The sequence below is a fragment of the Pygocentrus nattereri genome, chromosome 18, assembly GCF_015220715.1.
Source record: "Pygocentrus nattereri isolate fPygNat1 chromosome 18, fPygNat1.pri, whole genome shotgun sequence".
NCBI classification, from domain to species: Eukaryota; Metazoa; Chordata; class Actinopteri; order Characiformes; family Serrasalmidae; genus Pygocentrus; species Pygocentrus nattereri.
In genome coordinates this window covers 4,195,555-4,211,395 of record NC_051228.1, presented here as the reverse complement: position 1 = coordinate 4,211,395, position 15,841 = coordinate 4,195,555, and the positions used below count along the sequence as shown (strand labels likewise).

The 15,841-nt window shown below is 44.8% G+C and overlaps 1 protein-coding gene across 1 annotated transcript in view; it reads right to left on the bottom strand.

The window, feature by feature from the left end:
• Positions 1–15,841, bottom strand: part of pcdh1a (protocadherin 1a) — a 136,264-nt gene that overhangs the window by 110,989 nt on the left and 9,434 nt on the right. The window contains exons 2-3 of the mRNA XM_017715176.2: positions 14,311–15,129; positions 11,507–13,693 (exon numbers count right to left, since the gene is read on the bottom strand). Of these exons, the coding sequence (XP_017570665.1) occupies positions 11,507–13,693; positions 14,311–15,102 (2,979 nt within the window). The 5' untranslated portion in view covers positions 15,103–15,129. The remainder of the gene's footprint in view (positions 1–11,506; positions 13,694–14,310; positions 15,130–15,841) is intronic.

Sequence of the window (15,841 nt, the reverse complement as noted above, 5' to 3'; positions counted from 1 at the left end):
AAAGGGTTCAATATTCATGAAATATTCCAATATCCCGCGTCCCCAGTGGGGCGAACAGAGAGAGAGAGAGGGAGAGGGAGAGAGAGGGAGAAATAATGATCATTCCTCATGTCAGCCAGCACGGCGGCCAGGGAGAGAGAATTATGCAACAGCGCACTTCACAAGCACTTCTCTGTGTTTTCTTTTTTAGGGTTTCGGGTAAGTGGATTATTATCCCAAGCGGTACACGAGGAAATTAATGTTCTCACCCATGTCAGAGCCTTGAATTTTCATTTTTTTTGACGCTTTTTTCGATATTTAACATCTCTGCCTATAAGCATGGCCGTGTTCCGAGTTGAGGGTCAAACTATTCAAACCTGGGGAGCAATTAGCATTTCGCTGGTAAATTACGGATGCAGCATGCCGGCTCCCCCTGAGATGGAGCTAGTTTGCATTTCGTTTGGACTGGTCTTTTGGCGAACGTCAAGTGCGGAGACCATCCGTTGACATCTCAATCATGGCCAGACAGACTCCGAGCTGCCAAGCGGTTGATTGACAGGCCTCTGTAGAAGACTTTAGAAAGATCGATTTCTCTTTGGTTTCTTGTTTATTTGTTCCAGCGGTGTGAAATGTGACTGAAATACAAGCAGAATGTCAGAGAATATGTTGCATTTTTCGGGGCAACTCACTCATAATGGGACGCCATGTACTTTCAAATTGTCAGTGACATTTACAAATGTAGCACCAGGCTTTAAAATCTGTTACGTTTTGACCTACAATGTATTAGCTAATGAAGTACGCACTTCACATAATGCCTTTAGTGCACGGATTCTGCCCTAAGGCTAATCTAGGCTTGTTGCTACTATGACACATATCGAATGCACAACACAGAGTATTTTCTTTTAGTAGTTTGTAATCTGCATTATTTATGACTGGAGCATTTGAATAATGAAGCTTGATTGTACATGTAATGGCACACCGCTCAGGGTGCACGGACTTGAAGGTGTCCGTGTGATTGTATACTTCCCTAATGGAGCTTAATGGATTGTGTGCTGCTCTCTGCTGCTGTAATGGGGTGAGATGTCTGAGAGGTCTTTGTTCCCTGGCTCGGCGCTCCACTCTCCGCCTGACCTGCAGTTTAAAACCTCCCCACTGACACTCAGACGAGACCGGGGGTTAGCTTTGGCAAAATCACCCCAGGGGACTCGCAGGACTTCCATCCGCCTCGATTGACAGCATTGCGAAAGACCTCGTCTCCATGCGGATTTCCCTCAGGAAACAACAACAAACCATCTGTAATGGGATACCGTAAAGATCAAGAGGCCTGCCGCCTATTAGCTCTCGAAAGTCATTTGGAAGAAATGAAAACAAATCGAGCTAAAGGCATTAGTCTGGCAGGAATAGATTGTTTGCTTGCTTTATTTATGGCGACTTTCATTTTTTAACAGTGTTAGTATTTGCAGACGAGATGCAGGAACGGCTATCAGAGCACTACTGTTCCTGCTCACCATGGCAACACACCGAATGAATAAATGCACTTTCCAGTTAACATGCAAGAGCCATGACAGGGCAATTACATCATGCAAAGTTGATTTTCCTTCAGACGGAGACAATGGGCCACTTCATTAGGGCGACCTAAAAAATCCTATTGGTCTTATCGCACCTCAAAATAAACGAATGAATGAATAAATATCATTCTTATCAGTCAAAACTGGCAGCGTGAAAGAGAGAGGGAAGAAAAAACAAAGGAAATGACCAGACGGAAGCAAGGAGAAGGTCCGGAAAGAACAGAGAGAGACCAGAGAAAGACAGGGAAAGACGTGTCTAGGAGTTGAGGCGGCAGGAGAGAAAATACCGTGGCACATTATTGAAGGACGCTTTGGCGCTAAGCTGCTTATTGATAAAAGCACTAATCTGGCTGGCAGAAGGTAAGGAGGCTGGCGATAAAATATCTGAGCTAAAGGCAATGCCATCAGGGAGCTGAGCCTCCACACGGCTTTACCTAAAGGAGCTTCTCATTTTTATTTTTACATAAAAGTGTGAACCTGACCACGGGTTGCTCGCTAGAACGAGTTCCCGCCGGAGGAAAGAAAAAACGAGGCGGTGAATGGCCCTGGCTTTCATCAGTGCAGATAGAATGAGGGAGAATGTCACTGTCTACGTTTTCACTTATCTCCGATTATTTCCTCTGCTACATCCACAAGCAAGATGGTAATTTGATGCAGTAAGAGATTTGACACCTCTGGCATGGAGCAGGGATTTAGAGAGAGAAACAGAACCCTGATAGCTCGCGACAGACCAAAAAAAAAAAAAAAATGTTTTTGAATCTAAGTTCACATAAATCAAACTCTTTGGGTTGTGTGCAGAAATATATTTAGCAGGAAATGAATCTGACTGTGAGCCCCTGGATATTACCATAATCACTATCATTATTGTCATCCTCATCTGCGCCCACATCATCATTAGTCTCCCATCTGCATGCTACCGCTGTGTACTGCTCCATCCATTACTATGACAACATCAGACATCTTCTCCACGATCTACAGAGCAAACCACTTCTGCCCTTAAAGCATCTCCTGGGCTCAGGCTGTAATCCCTCTTAACAGGTAATCATTGAGATGTTAGATCAAAATCTCCACCTTGCTCGCGGGGGGACCAATGCAGGAGTTGAGGGGTTTCGAGCAGACCGCTTCCACCGCTCCGACCTAGACTTTCAGAAAGGGTTTCGCTTCGGAGCTAAATGGAGAAGAAAGAGAAGAAGACGATCCAATTCTATCGCATGTACTTCTGCCCAGGCAATCCCAGCTTGCTTGTCAGGATCATGAGAATCGATTAGCCTAGACTGAAAAGGGCCTTCTGACCCTCATTTGCTGCAAGTGGAGATCCAACGCCGCGCTGAGATCTTATGAAACATTCTGGCAAGACAACTGGTTCGGAATGTACCGAGCTGGTTGCGGGCCAAAAACTGGGTTGACTCACACAAAATGGCTGTAAAAGAAATTGTCAGGTTCTGCCTGGAATGGTTATGAGGCCTTATCTCCACTAATGCTCTGGACAAGATCACTCATTTGGAATATGTCTGTTGAGTGCGCTAAACCCCTGAGCACTTGTCCAGGCCAATCGATTCCAAAGTGTCAGCCAAAGCCAGTCAATCGGTAAGTACCTGCAGAGAGCAGGGGCTCCCAAGGAGACTGTGCACTGAAGCCCTATATAAACAACGATGCATAATAAAGCTGTTCCCTCCACTTTCTGTCACCTATTTAGTCCTCACTGTGTTGACAAGATCACACCGGCAGGGTGCTGTACGTATGTAGCGGTAGGTGCTCTGGAATTCCTCATTAGCAATGTAATGTCCCTCAGAGTATGAACTCTCTCAGTTGTAGGCCTCGTTTAGTCCAAAGGTATTTGTTTATAATTGCTTTACTCATTTTTGCCTTGCAGGCAAGCAAGCCGGAATAGGGAAGGGGCGGGTGGGAAAGAGGGTCTTGATCTCTCAAATTCCTGTGATTGCCGCAGTTGTGGGAGGTCCCTGCACCTGATGGTGGATCGATCCGCCGAGAGAGCTGCAGGTATTGTGCTCTAATGAGGAACAGTCTGAAGGTAATATGGGGTGGATCCACCGTGGGTGCAACAATCTGAGTGAGACGGGGTTGGGAGGTGGGTTGGTATGAAGGGGTTTACAACTACATTCTGTCACGGATATCAGCCTGCCCCAGCCGGCAAGAGCAGATGCTTGAAAAAGCTGAAGGCTTGCCTGCAAGGAGGTGAAGAGAGTGAAAGAGGCGCCGCTCAAAAGAGCAAGAAGGGCCACTAAAAGCACAGTATATTTTATGCCTTTAGCTTCTTTTTCCAACCCTGTCGGGGTTGATTCATTGCCAGACTCACTTCACAATACAGGGGGCATAATTTACTCAAGAGAAAGAATGAGCGAGAGCGGGTCAAGAGAAAGACAGAGAGGAGGGGAAGAAGAAGAAGAAGAAGAAGAAGAATTCTTCGCAGAAATGCATAGCCTCTTGACGGACGATTTTCTTATCTCATAGCCTTGCTTGCCACAGAGAGGGAATATGAGGCGCGAGTGGTAGATATCGAGATAGAGAGATGGAAAGGGGTGATATGCTGGAAGCTATGGATGGCATGGCCTGGCTTTGTGCTATTTTTCAGCTGTGGCGATTCTAAAAAGAAGAATTTCCGTCTTGCTTCCGCTTGCTTTTGCTTTGAGGGGTTTGGGGAATAATCTCTCGACACACTGGCTCCTGGAGTTCACGCTGGGTGAAGAAGGTTAAGCGAAGTGTTCCGTTAATTAAAGCCAGCCCTAAAATCCCCCCTCGCATCCCTGCTTCCCAATCCTGCAGCACCAGTCGAGTCTGAAGCTGTGGAGAGCTGAAGGGGAAGCCGGAGGAGGGGGGGACAACACTGCGCTATCTCTGTCTAATAAGGGATTTTAATTGTGTGGATTTAATTTAAGAGCAGATTTACAGCTTCACAAGCTCTCATCACGCCCACGTAAAAATAACTGGGAAAGTCGCTCCCTTGATCTAGCTTGAGGTGCCAGTGTCTTCCACTCTATCCTGAAGGAGGAAGGACACATCGTTAAAATATGAGCCCCGTACGAAATGATCGGTTGGTATAATCCATCGCTGTGGTTTAATATCACGAAACATGGGGTTTAATTACCGCAAGACTGGGACTACATCTGTCTGACAAAAGCAACACTTTCACATCTTTCCTTAGGTTGCTTACATTTTATGGGCCTATTATTTTTTTTATTTTATTCGCGCTCAACACTCTTTTATATTCAGAGGGTAGCTCAAGCAGGAAAGTAGGCACTATCTCCTTTTCATTAAACACTTATTCATGAGGGAAAATGTATCATGGGACAAGTGTATCATGATCCTTGCACCATGTAGCTGAATGTATTGCTACATACCTATTTAAATGCAGTGTGAAAAGTGTGTCACGTCCGTACTGTGACCAACCTAATTATCAGCCCTGTTCTGACAGCTGAACAAGCGGTCCCTTCAGCATCCCTCACACAATCAAACACATTTGGAGGGTAGAAGGAAAGTGCACTGGGAAAGCCTTTGATATGTCACACAATACACTCCCACATATGTATTCCAGTCCTTGTGGGGTGTTTCCAATGCTTGAGGTGTTATTTCCAAGTGCACAAGCTAACCCAATCCCAACATTAACCTCAGCAACTAAGACTTTGTTTGGTCCTGGTTGTGTCTGGTTGTGCCTGGTTGTGTGACATGTATCTGTGGTTGGGATAGTTTAGTGGTTAACACCTCTGCCTTCTACACTGTAGACTGGGGTTCAATCAAGCACCCTACACTACACCAATAAGAGTCCTTGGGCAAGACTCCTAACACCGCCTTGGCCTGCCTGTGTAAAATGATCAAATGGTAAGTCGCTCTGGATAAGAGCGTCAGCCAAATGCCGTAAATGTTCAAATGTTCATATCTGGATTGTAGCCTGGTTAAGACTTCAACCCCATGCATTTACACTTATTAGTCAAATGCATGTTTGGTTAGTCAGATAGAAATGTGGTCATTTTTTTTCCCCCCAGAAACACAACAAGTAACTAACCACTTGCAACAACTAACTGAGAAACTCAAATCCAGATATAATCCTGATATAATCCTGAAGCCTGGAATGACCAGGTTTAAATGGGCCCTAAAAGATCAGCTTTTGCCTTTTTTAGTGCTAAAAGGCATAGATAAATTTTAATATCATATTTTCCACACGGATCACAGTAGGTTTGCTAATGAGGTTGCCTCCGAACTCGGTTGCTTCCAGTGCATCTGAGCCAAATGAATGAGAATGAATTCCAAACTTGTCAAACGTAACCTCACACAGGATTAACAGATTAATAGCACATTAATATACATTAATCACTCATTAAATTGAATGTATTTTTGATAACCTGAAGCACCCAACAAATGACATACACTGCAGTTAACCATAAGTGCCTCTATGCCACAAGTCGAGAAGTCACAATACCACTTTTTCTTTTCCAGTATCAACAGAAGCTTTTCCAGTATCAATAGAAGCTTTTCCAGTATCAATAGAAGTCAGTACAGATCTATTTTCTTTAAAAAGTAAGTAGGGCTGGGCGATACGGCAAATGTATAACATCACAAAATTTCAGTCCAATTTTTTGATACACAACATGAATCGAGATATTCTGTTTTTTTGGAAGTTGGATACGTCGGAACTAGGCCCAACTAATTAGGCCCCATAACTGCCCAACTAACATCAGTTATTAAAGTTGACCTAATATTTTTTCACAGTTGTTGTTTATGTGCCACAAACAGAAAGTGAACTGGGGCATTTTCATCAGTTGGAGAGAGGCAAATGTATGTTTGTGAGTTCAGACCATGGCTTCAACATGGTGGTGGTAGTATGAGGGAAGACTGATTGAAGGAGGGGGAAGAACTTTGAGAACTTGGACTGGAGTTCTAGGCAGGCATGTAGCTAGAAGGCTAGACCCTCATAGCTGTAGTAGGACTGATGTAATACAGAGGAACAGGGAGGAGATGGGATGGCGGTGGGGATTGCGAACACTTCATCACAGGACTGGAAGGTGAGGATGTGAATTTATAGGCGGCTAGATTGGAAGAAGGAGGGGTTTCAAGCATGTTCCTGCCCCCAAACCTCAGTTGTAGCACAACTACACTAAATAAAGGAAAGCAGAAAACATGTTTACTGACATATAAACAAAGAACGTTCTAACGTCTTAATTGGTGCTCTAATATCTTTAAAATACTAACACTAACATGTAAAGAACCTAAAAACAAAAGGACGCTATTGTTTTATGGAATGAAACATTTCATGGATATAAAATTAAAACCAGTGTCACGGTTGGCCCCTCCCAGTCTCCTCATGTGCTTTTGTTTACCTTTTAGTCCTGTCACATGCTTTTGTTTTGATTTCTTCCCAGTCCGGCCCCCTTGTTTTGTGACTCTGCCCCTGATTGTTCCCACCTGTTTTCCACCTGTTTTCTTTTCATCCCTCGTTATCCCTGTTTGTATTTAAGCCCTGTGTTTTCCTGAGTTTCTTGCTGGTCTTTCTTTGATTATTTGGATTTCTGTGTTCTTTGTCATGTCTGTCCCTCCTGCTCTTCGTATTGGCTACCTGAACCTGGACTGTCTTGACCCTTATTTTGGATTTGCCCATAATAAATCTCGCTTGTCTCCGCACATGCATCCACCTCAACATCGCTCCCCAGCATTACAAACAGCATCATGATATGTCAGTATTGTCGTACAGGTACAGGTAATATATTGTGCAGCACTAGCCACTTTTTTTTATAAAATCTGCCATTTTTGGTGAAAAAAAACTTTTTTTTCTCACCAGGAGCAGCCAAATGCCTCCATAATGTGAAAACCTTCCAAACATCTCCAAGTCCTTGGGACATTTGTGCCCCCACAAAGACTTGAAAGCACACATTCCCATCCATTTTTGCCTGTGTGATGTTTCGATGGTCTTCTATGAAAGTGGGTGTAAACGTTGTTGTGCTCCACCTAAACCAACTCAGCAACCAAACCATCAGCTTTTCTTAAAAGAAGTGTAATTTGATGAAGCTGCCATCTGTCCCCACAATGTCAAAACCTCCATGCATTCCATCATCCAGTCCCCACAAAAGCCTAATTACAAGGCCACACACAGCCCCCCCCACACACAAATCCCTCTTCACAAAGTCAGGCCATGTTTGTGTGAATTGAGCATTCAGTTTTTTTTTTTTCCTCACCTTTGGATCCATCTTCCCCGACAAACAAACTCCCTTTAATGACTTTTTAAGGAGCGGGACGGAGAGTGACGAAGCCGGCCGCCAAACCCGGCCTCCACTGGCGCTAAACAGCAAACAAGGCTGCTGTGTTTACAGCGGTTAGAGGCGAGGCGGAGGGAGCCTGTCGTGCCTCAGTCACACGCATACACACACACACACACACACACACACACACACACACACACCCACCTGAGCGCATCCTGGCACTCCACAATGACTCACTGTCGAGTGTATTACCGTCGGTTCCGCCAGGCCCTGCTCTCCACATCTGTCACTCGGCTTGGCTCGAGCTTTTATAATTTATTTTGGTCAATCTGTTCTGCCTGATGTGAGAAGGGATCCCTCACATGAGTTCACATCTGCCGAGAGATGTCACATGAGTTAACATCTGTCCCTGTTTTTGTACGCCTGTCAGTCAACTCGGCCACGGGCTCCAGCGCTCAGACAGGCTGCGGGGTAATGATCGGATGTCTGAACAAATATAGGATACAGGCCAATCAGTCAACACATACAGTCTTATGCAAAAGGTTGGGCACTCTGGTGAAATAATAGCTTTTGCTGATTTTCTGGTTGCAAAGAAGTTAACACATGCTCTACGAACTTCAATCAAGTCAAGTCGAAGTTTATTTATATTGCGCTTTTCACAGCAGGCGTTGTCAGAAAGCAGCCTTACAGAAAAGTTCAGGTCCGAGCCCCCATGAGCGTCGCCAGTGGTGACAGTGGCAAGGAAGAACTCCCTAAGACCAAGAGGAAGAAAATTTGAGAGCTCCACCAGACCAAGGCTCACAAGGGGAACCCATCCTCCTCTGGTCGACACCGCATAGCAAAACAATATGCAACTTCTGCTCATTTTTGTGCACAATTTCAATCTATTTGCTTTTTGAGTTTAACATATTGGAAAAATAATAATAAAATGTAAGATTTGGCATGTGCCAACACTTTCGCACAGGGCACATTTTACTTTTTTTTTTTCTCAAATAATATGTTTATAATGTACTCCACTATAGATTATCTACAGATGTTCAAATTGTTAACAAACTATCTGTAGAAACTCGATTCTACAGCTGTGGTGGGGTTAGTGTTAGATTTGGTCCAGTGCTAGGGCTAGGACCAAGGTGAGCGTTGGGTTTAGGTTTTAGGTTAAGGTTAAGGTTAGGATTAGATCCAGGTTTAATGAAGAAAATTATGGTTGATTTAGTAGATATTTATTAGAATGTAACGTGAAAATATATGTAGCATCTACAAAGCATCTAAAGTGGACTGTCCAAACCAAGTCTCATGAATATTTCAATTAACATTAATTTGACTGAAGCTGCACAGATTTCTGTGTCAGATTTTTTAAGGTTCACATGCATCGGTGACAGCTGTGGTAAGGCAGTGGGTAAACTGGTGAGCTAGTTAGGAGGTCAATGGCCACACCAGTCCTAACACAGAGCTACAGAATAGCGGCCAGCATGTGCAAATGCGACGTAGACAGTCTCCTCCACGGTGGAGATGCTCACGAGTGATGTCGTTAACTGGAAATGACATAGCTACTTTATATTCAAATTTGTAGGATTTTACGGACCCCTGCTGGTGACATCACATATAATTAAAATTGGCTACACTGTATTAAAGCATCAGAAGGAGGTTCTAGTGCATGGCCTTCACTTAGTAAGTGGGAACAAGATATTAAGTTGTGGCCACAACTTACTAAGATGTGGGAAAGAGACCATGCCTTTTTAAGCTGCGGTCAGGTATAGTCAAACGTATTTTAAATACCTTCAGAATATGTTACTTTTTATGTGCTGTAATGGAATATACTACTGGATACATTTAGAACAGGGTATTCAGTATTTATCCATCACTACTTTAACAAAGTATTTTGTCCAACAATACTTTACCCTGTTTTTGCTTGTTGCCCAGTCCAGTACTTGGGGGTGGACGCTGGGGTGGCCAAAGGGCAATCGCACTGGCACCACATTGCAATCATAGCCCTTCATAGAGATACTGACACAAATGTACACCCAGAAAGACACAGAAAGACTTTGAGTCTCACTAACGGTTATTTTTGTATAGATGGGGGACCTATAAATTATTAATAATAATTATGTCACATGACCTGTGGTCATCTTGAAAGCCATCAATTCTAGTCCCATTTGTTGAACTTGAACAGACACTTGTCAGGTTAGGTGGGCGGATCCCTTGCCATTGACATATGATAGGTCCACACACGTCCCACTAAGGAAACAGCTTGCAATAGATTAGAGCATCAGTTGAAAAATCCTTTTTTTCCTTCTGTGCAACTCCATATCAAACCCAAGTAGGCACCCATGGCTGCAAACATACTGACCAATCACTGACTACGTGCTCAACAAATAAATCATTTCAGTGAAACAAACGCAGGTCAATCTTTAAGGCCTCTCCAGTGCATTTTCAGCATATAGCAAGGCATGTCGCAATCACAATCCATAGCGGTGTAATGGCAATATGGTATTCTGTCCATACCGTGCAGCCTTAGCATACACGCCACATCCACATCTGCATGCATGCGATTTCAGACACATGAAACTAGCACAATGACAGACATGCACACGCACACGATATCCATAGCTGGAGTCTGTTGTCACTTCCATGCCATATGCTGTCCATCACAGAGCCGGCGCTGCTTTGGGTGACTGTTCTCTCCAGTCAGTCCACAGGGCCTGCGCTCACCCCAACTGTCAGCTAGCATCTGCTGGCATTACCAAACAGAGTGCTGGTACTGACGGAGCCGGAGCCCACGCATCCTCAAACTCTGTCTCACGCATATCTGCTGCCTACTAACCATCACTAACATACTCACTCAGGAGAATAGGCTCTACCTGATACTGCTCCACATCCCCTGGGCTCCCACTCACAGAGGTACGCACAGATCATTCTGCTTGCTGCTTACTTAAACGTTATTCCCTCACCTTACTCGGAATTAATGCGCCGGATTAGCATCTAAATGCATTCGGCCGAAACAGTGTGGAGAAAATGGCCACGGATCTGCTTGGTGGCAGGAGGTCAGATATGAGCATCCCCCTCTGTGTACCAGTCAGGATGCTCTACAGGGACAGTGACAGATATGCACATTTTACACCCTACTTAACCTCCACCAGATAGGAATTCTAAGCCAATTATGCAAAGAGAAGCAAACACAATCTGGGCTAAATTTAGATTCCTAAAGGGTCCAAATGACACAAAAAAGGTGCGGTGCATGCAGAACGACTTCATTTTATCTTTGTACTGCTTGTCTGGGGCCATATCTCTCCGTCAGATTGAACTAACCCCATCAAGGTTAGCAAACAACAAACAGCGGCGCATTTATTTTCAAGTTTGTTTGATATTTCCAGTGAACTGTTGAAAGCAAACTGTCTTCAGTAAACCATTGTAATTGACTGAGCAGTGATTAAAGCAATTTTTTAGAGACTGAGCCTCCAAGACACAACGGAAATAGGCTATAGACAACATGTCACTATGCAAGAGCTATTACTCCTCTTTTTTTCTCCCTTCTGTGCCAAAACCTGACTGTTAAAGGTATTACTCTTCCACGCTATAGCTTTTACTGTGTGCCAGAGACGTATAAAAGGAAAGGAAATAAACACCATGCTCATTATTTTAGCTGTTAAATAGAGCAGCCATCTAATCTAGCAAGATGAATTTAGATTTAGGGTTATTTCCAGCAAGCGATTTTTTTTATCTGCAATTAATCATATGTTTACAAACTCTTACCGATTTTGTGCTGTATTTCGGCTGATTGGTCTTGTAACTGTAATCCGAGTACTGGTCCGAGCCGGTAGAGTTGTCGTCTCCTCCTGTTCCCACAAAGGTGTTGGTAGCAGGGAGCTCCTGGACAGCCTGGTGCTTCTGGGAGGCAGATGGAGACTGGGCCTGGAGCTGAATGGAGGGCAGGGGTGAATTGGAACGGTAATGTCTGCCCAAGTCGGGGCTGCCAGGCGGGTAGGTCAAGGGTAGGTGGATCCTAGGGCTGTCATTGACCCCATCAATGTTAAATTTCAAACTCTTCTGGAGGCTAACTTCCTCTTCTTCTCCAAGAGGTTTGGGTGACTTTGGAGGCTTGCCCTTTCTCCCTTTTTTGCCCTTGATGCTCTTTGGCCCTTGCTTGGGGGCATATAGGTCCTTGGTCTCCTTCTTGCCAGCTTGGTAGCCACTCTTGGTCTCTCGCTGGAGACGATGCCTGATGAAGACTACCACTATGATTACAGTGACAACTCCTGCCACACCGGCCAAACTGCCATACACAATGTTGCTTCTCTGGGCAGCTAAACCATAGTCTGGGTCTCCTGCAATGTCCGTATCCAGGGGTGTGTATAAACTATGTCCCACTAGAGCCTCCACGAGGCTGACATTTGCAATGGTCTCATTGACATAAATGTGAACCAGGGCAATGGCGTGGCGTGAAGGCTTACCCCTATCGCTCACTTTCACCACCAAGCGATGCAGGCCTCCATGTTTCCGAGTCAGTTCCTTGGATAGTTTGATCTCCCCATCAGAGGCAGAGATGTCGAAGAGGTCATGGGGATTTCCACCAGTAATGCTATAGACTAGTTCAGCATTGGAGCCAGAGTCTATGTCTTCTGCCTCCACTACTTCAACAACACTGTCAGGTGCAGCCAAAGGAGACAAACGTCTGAAAGATGAATTTGAAGGTTTGGTTACTACAGGAGCGTTGTCATTCTCATCAAGAACATTGATGGTCACACCAACATAAGATGACCTGGGAGGTTCCCCTCCATCCACTGCTTTGAGTCGAAAGGTGTAGCTGCTTTCTTTCTCACGGTCAAAAGAGATGCTGGAAAGGATGGTCCCTGTGCCATTCTGGACTACAAATTTTCCAACATCAGGTTCCACGGAGAGCTGTACTTGGGCATTTTCACCCTTATCCATATCTAAAACAGTCACCATGCCAACCGGGCTAAGTGGTGGCATATTCTCCTGGACAGAGAAGCTGTAACTACTCAGCATAAACTTGGGATCATTGTCATTCCTATCCAGAACTTTAATCACAACTGTGGCCGTTCCTCTGTGGCTGGGAACACCCTTGTCGGCCGCAGTAACACGGAACTCATAGCGTTCCTTGTGCTCACGGTCAAGTGGGCTCCTTGCTCGTACTTCCCCTGAGTTGGGGTCAATCTCAAAGAGGCCCCTTGTTGAGGAGTCTGCAATGATGCTGTAGACAAGCTCTGCATTGGTGCCGCTGTCTGCATCCTGTGCAACAACATCAAGAACCTTCTCTCCTGGTTGGTTCTCTTCAGCAAACTCTACTTCGAACAAGGGTGGTGAGAATATGGGAGAATTGTCATTAGTGTCAGTCACCTGTACTTTCAGGGAATTGGTGCTGGACAGAGCTGGGTTGCCTGAGTCGACAGCCACAATCTCCACCCGGTAGTCCCTGACCCGCTCGTAGTCCAGAGGCGTGGTAGTCTGCAGGAAGTACTTCTTCTTGTTATCGATAGATGAATCGCCAGCTGGCCGGAGCTGAAAGGGAACATCACCTGCCACCACACAAGTCACCATGGCATTCTCTCCCTCATCCTTATCTGAAACTTGCACGAGTGCCACCGCTGTGCCCACTGGCATGTCCTCTGATATATTTGCTACCCCATCACTATGGGTCCTAAGACCAATACCACGGATCTCCACAGCTGGTGCATTGTCATTCTGGTCAGTCACCTCAATGGAAACATATGCTGTGGAGCTTTTGGGAGACGGACCTTTGTCCCGGGCAATGACATGAAATTTCAGGCTGCTGATCTCCTCACGATCCAATGGACCTCTGACAGATATGATGCCAGTTGAATGGTCAATCTGTAGCAGCTTTGGCACTGGGTCACTGGCCTGATGTATAGTGTATTCTATCTCACCATTTGCACCAAGATCAGAGTCGTTGGCCTTGACCTACAAGCAAAAAGATTAAAAGAGATGAGAACTGAAAGAAATATCTGTAAAGCTTTAAGTATTAACAGCCTAAAGGGTCACACAAAGAGGATGTGGTAGGTTCAAAGACATTAATTTATTTAAACCACCAACACAGATATTTAGAACATAAATACAAAAATGTTCCAATCCTGGGGCACTTCTAAAGATAACTGCATTCCTAAAAACATGATCTGAGGCACCACGGTCCCATATATAAAATAATTTAAAAGCTGTTTCACAGTTTTGTTAAATTATTTAAGTCTCTGAAAGACTGACCACTAGAGAATATTGCAAGGGCTATTAAAATCATGAGAAAAAAAAAGGTTCGTCCAGGACAAAGTTACTCAGTAATATAAGTAAAAAAACAACTGTGTATTAAGTCACCCTACATTTTTCAAGCAATTAAGCTAGGTGGACTTCAGCAAATCAGGCATTGCTCTGCTGATATAAAGCATCAAAGCAAAGAGAAAGTAGTTGGGGGGTTAAGACAGCAGGTCTCATTAAAAACTTCACACTCCTTGATGATGCAATTCGCTTCCTTTATTTTCTTGCTGAGATCTAAAGGTTAACAGCACTGTATATCTTTCTTTTTGTACCTGCAATACTGAGTGTCCAACAGGACTGTTTTCCGAAACTTCTGCTTCGTAGGAGGATTTCTCGAACTGGGGGGCATTGTCATTGGCATCCGTGATGACGACTCTCAGCAAGGCACTGCTATAACGAGGCGGGGTTCCCCCATCCACAGCTTTGATGGTTAGGTCGTAAGAGTCTTTCAGTTCCCTGTCCAAGTTTCCCAGCACAATGAGCTGAGGCAATTTCTCACCCCTGTCGTTTGCCATTTGCAGGCCAAAGAGTGCACTGGCCTCAGGTCCAGCGTTCAGGTCATACTTAACTACTCCATTGCGTTCTGTGTCTTTGTCGGTGGCCTGGGGGATGGAGAAGGTGGCCCCCATGTGAGCATTCTCCTGCACCGAGAGAGTAAGGACAGGTGAGGGAAACTGTGGGGTGTTATCATTGATGTCCAGCACTTCGATCCGTCCCTCAATCAGCCGGGGGCTCTGATTCTGGATGAGGTCTGTGACAGACACTTCAAACTCCAGAAAGCATGGCTTCCCCTTGATCCGGCAATCCTTCAGCGTCTCTCTGTCTATGGGGATCTCCGTGGTGAAAATCTCCCCTGTTTTTCCATCCACCCGCAGGTAAGGGGCGCCCACCTCCAGCTTGTACAGGTGTCCAGTGTCTGGTAAGCCCTGGTCAGCTGCCAGGCTGCCTATCAGCGTGCTTGGCGGCTGCTCCTCTCGCATGCGGTAAAGGATGCCACCCAGAGCCCCGTTGATTGAGTCCACCAGCAGGGCCCAGAGCAGAAACAATCCCACAGAGAAAGCCATGATGCCCTGGGGAGGTAACACCTCAGTCTGGAAAACAAGAGAGTGAGAAAAAAACAAGTTAAACCGACAAACAGGAGCGCGGTGAAGCAAGTTTGTCAAACAGTTTTACAAACACTTCAAAATCCTAACGTTCTAGATTTATTTTGCAGCAGAGGGCTATGTGAGGATAAAACAGAACTCGCACACCCTGAGAACTCTGTGTTTTAAATACACTGCGAACACTAAATCCAGGGCTAAAAGTACTAAAAGCTCTTGGAAAAAAAAAAAAAAAACGCCTCTTCCCCTGGTACCACTAAAAGCCTCCATTCTCATTATCCTGCATTATTCATCACACTCATTTTTTTGACTAGAGGACAAAAATCACTGGTGAGACAAAGAAGGAAAAGCAGAGGAACACTGTACAAATGTTTATAAAGGAGTTTAATTGCATAAAAAATTCTATCCTCCTTTGACAGAGCATATCATAGTGTTCTTCAATTTAACACGGGCAACAAATTCTGTGTTTCTCCTAAGACTTAGAGTTAAATCATCCTCGTTAATGCCACACAGGAAACTGCTAATTATCACCCTTTTGACTGCCTGTCCAAGCTAAGCTGCTTTTGGAAATTAATGATTTAACACCAGTAATAAGGCGGTCCTTAATGGGCTTTTTTATTAAGGAGGTATGGGTGACTGTGTGGCTCACAAAGACAATAGCTCAGCACGGTTGCCATTATTTACAGCATCAGTTAAGCCCAGC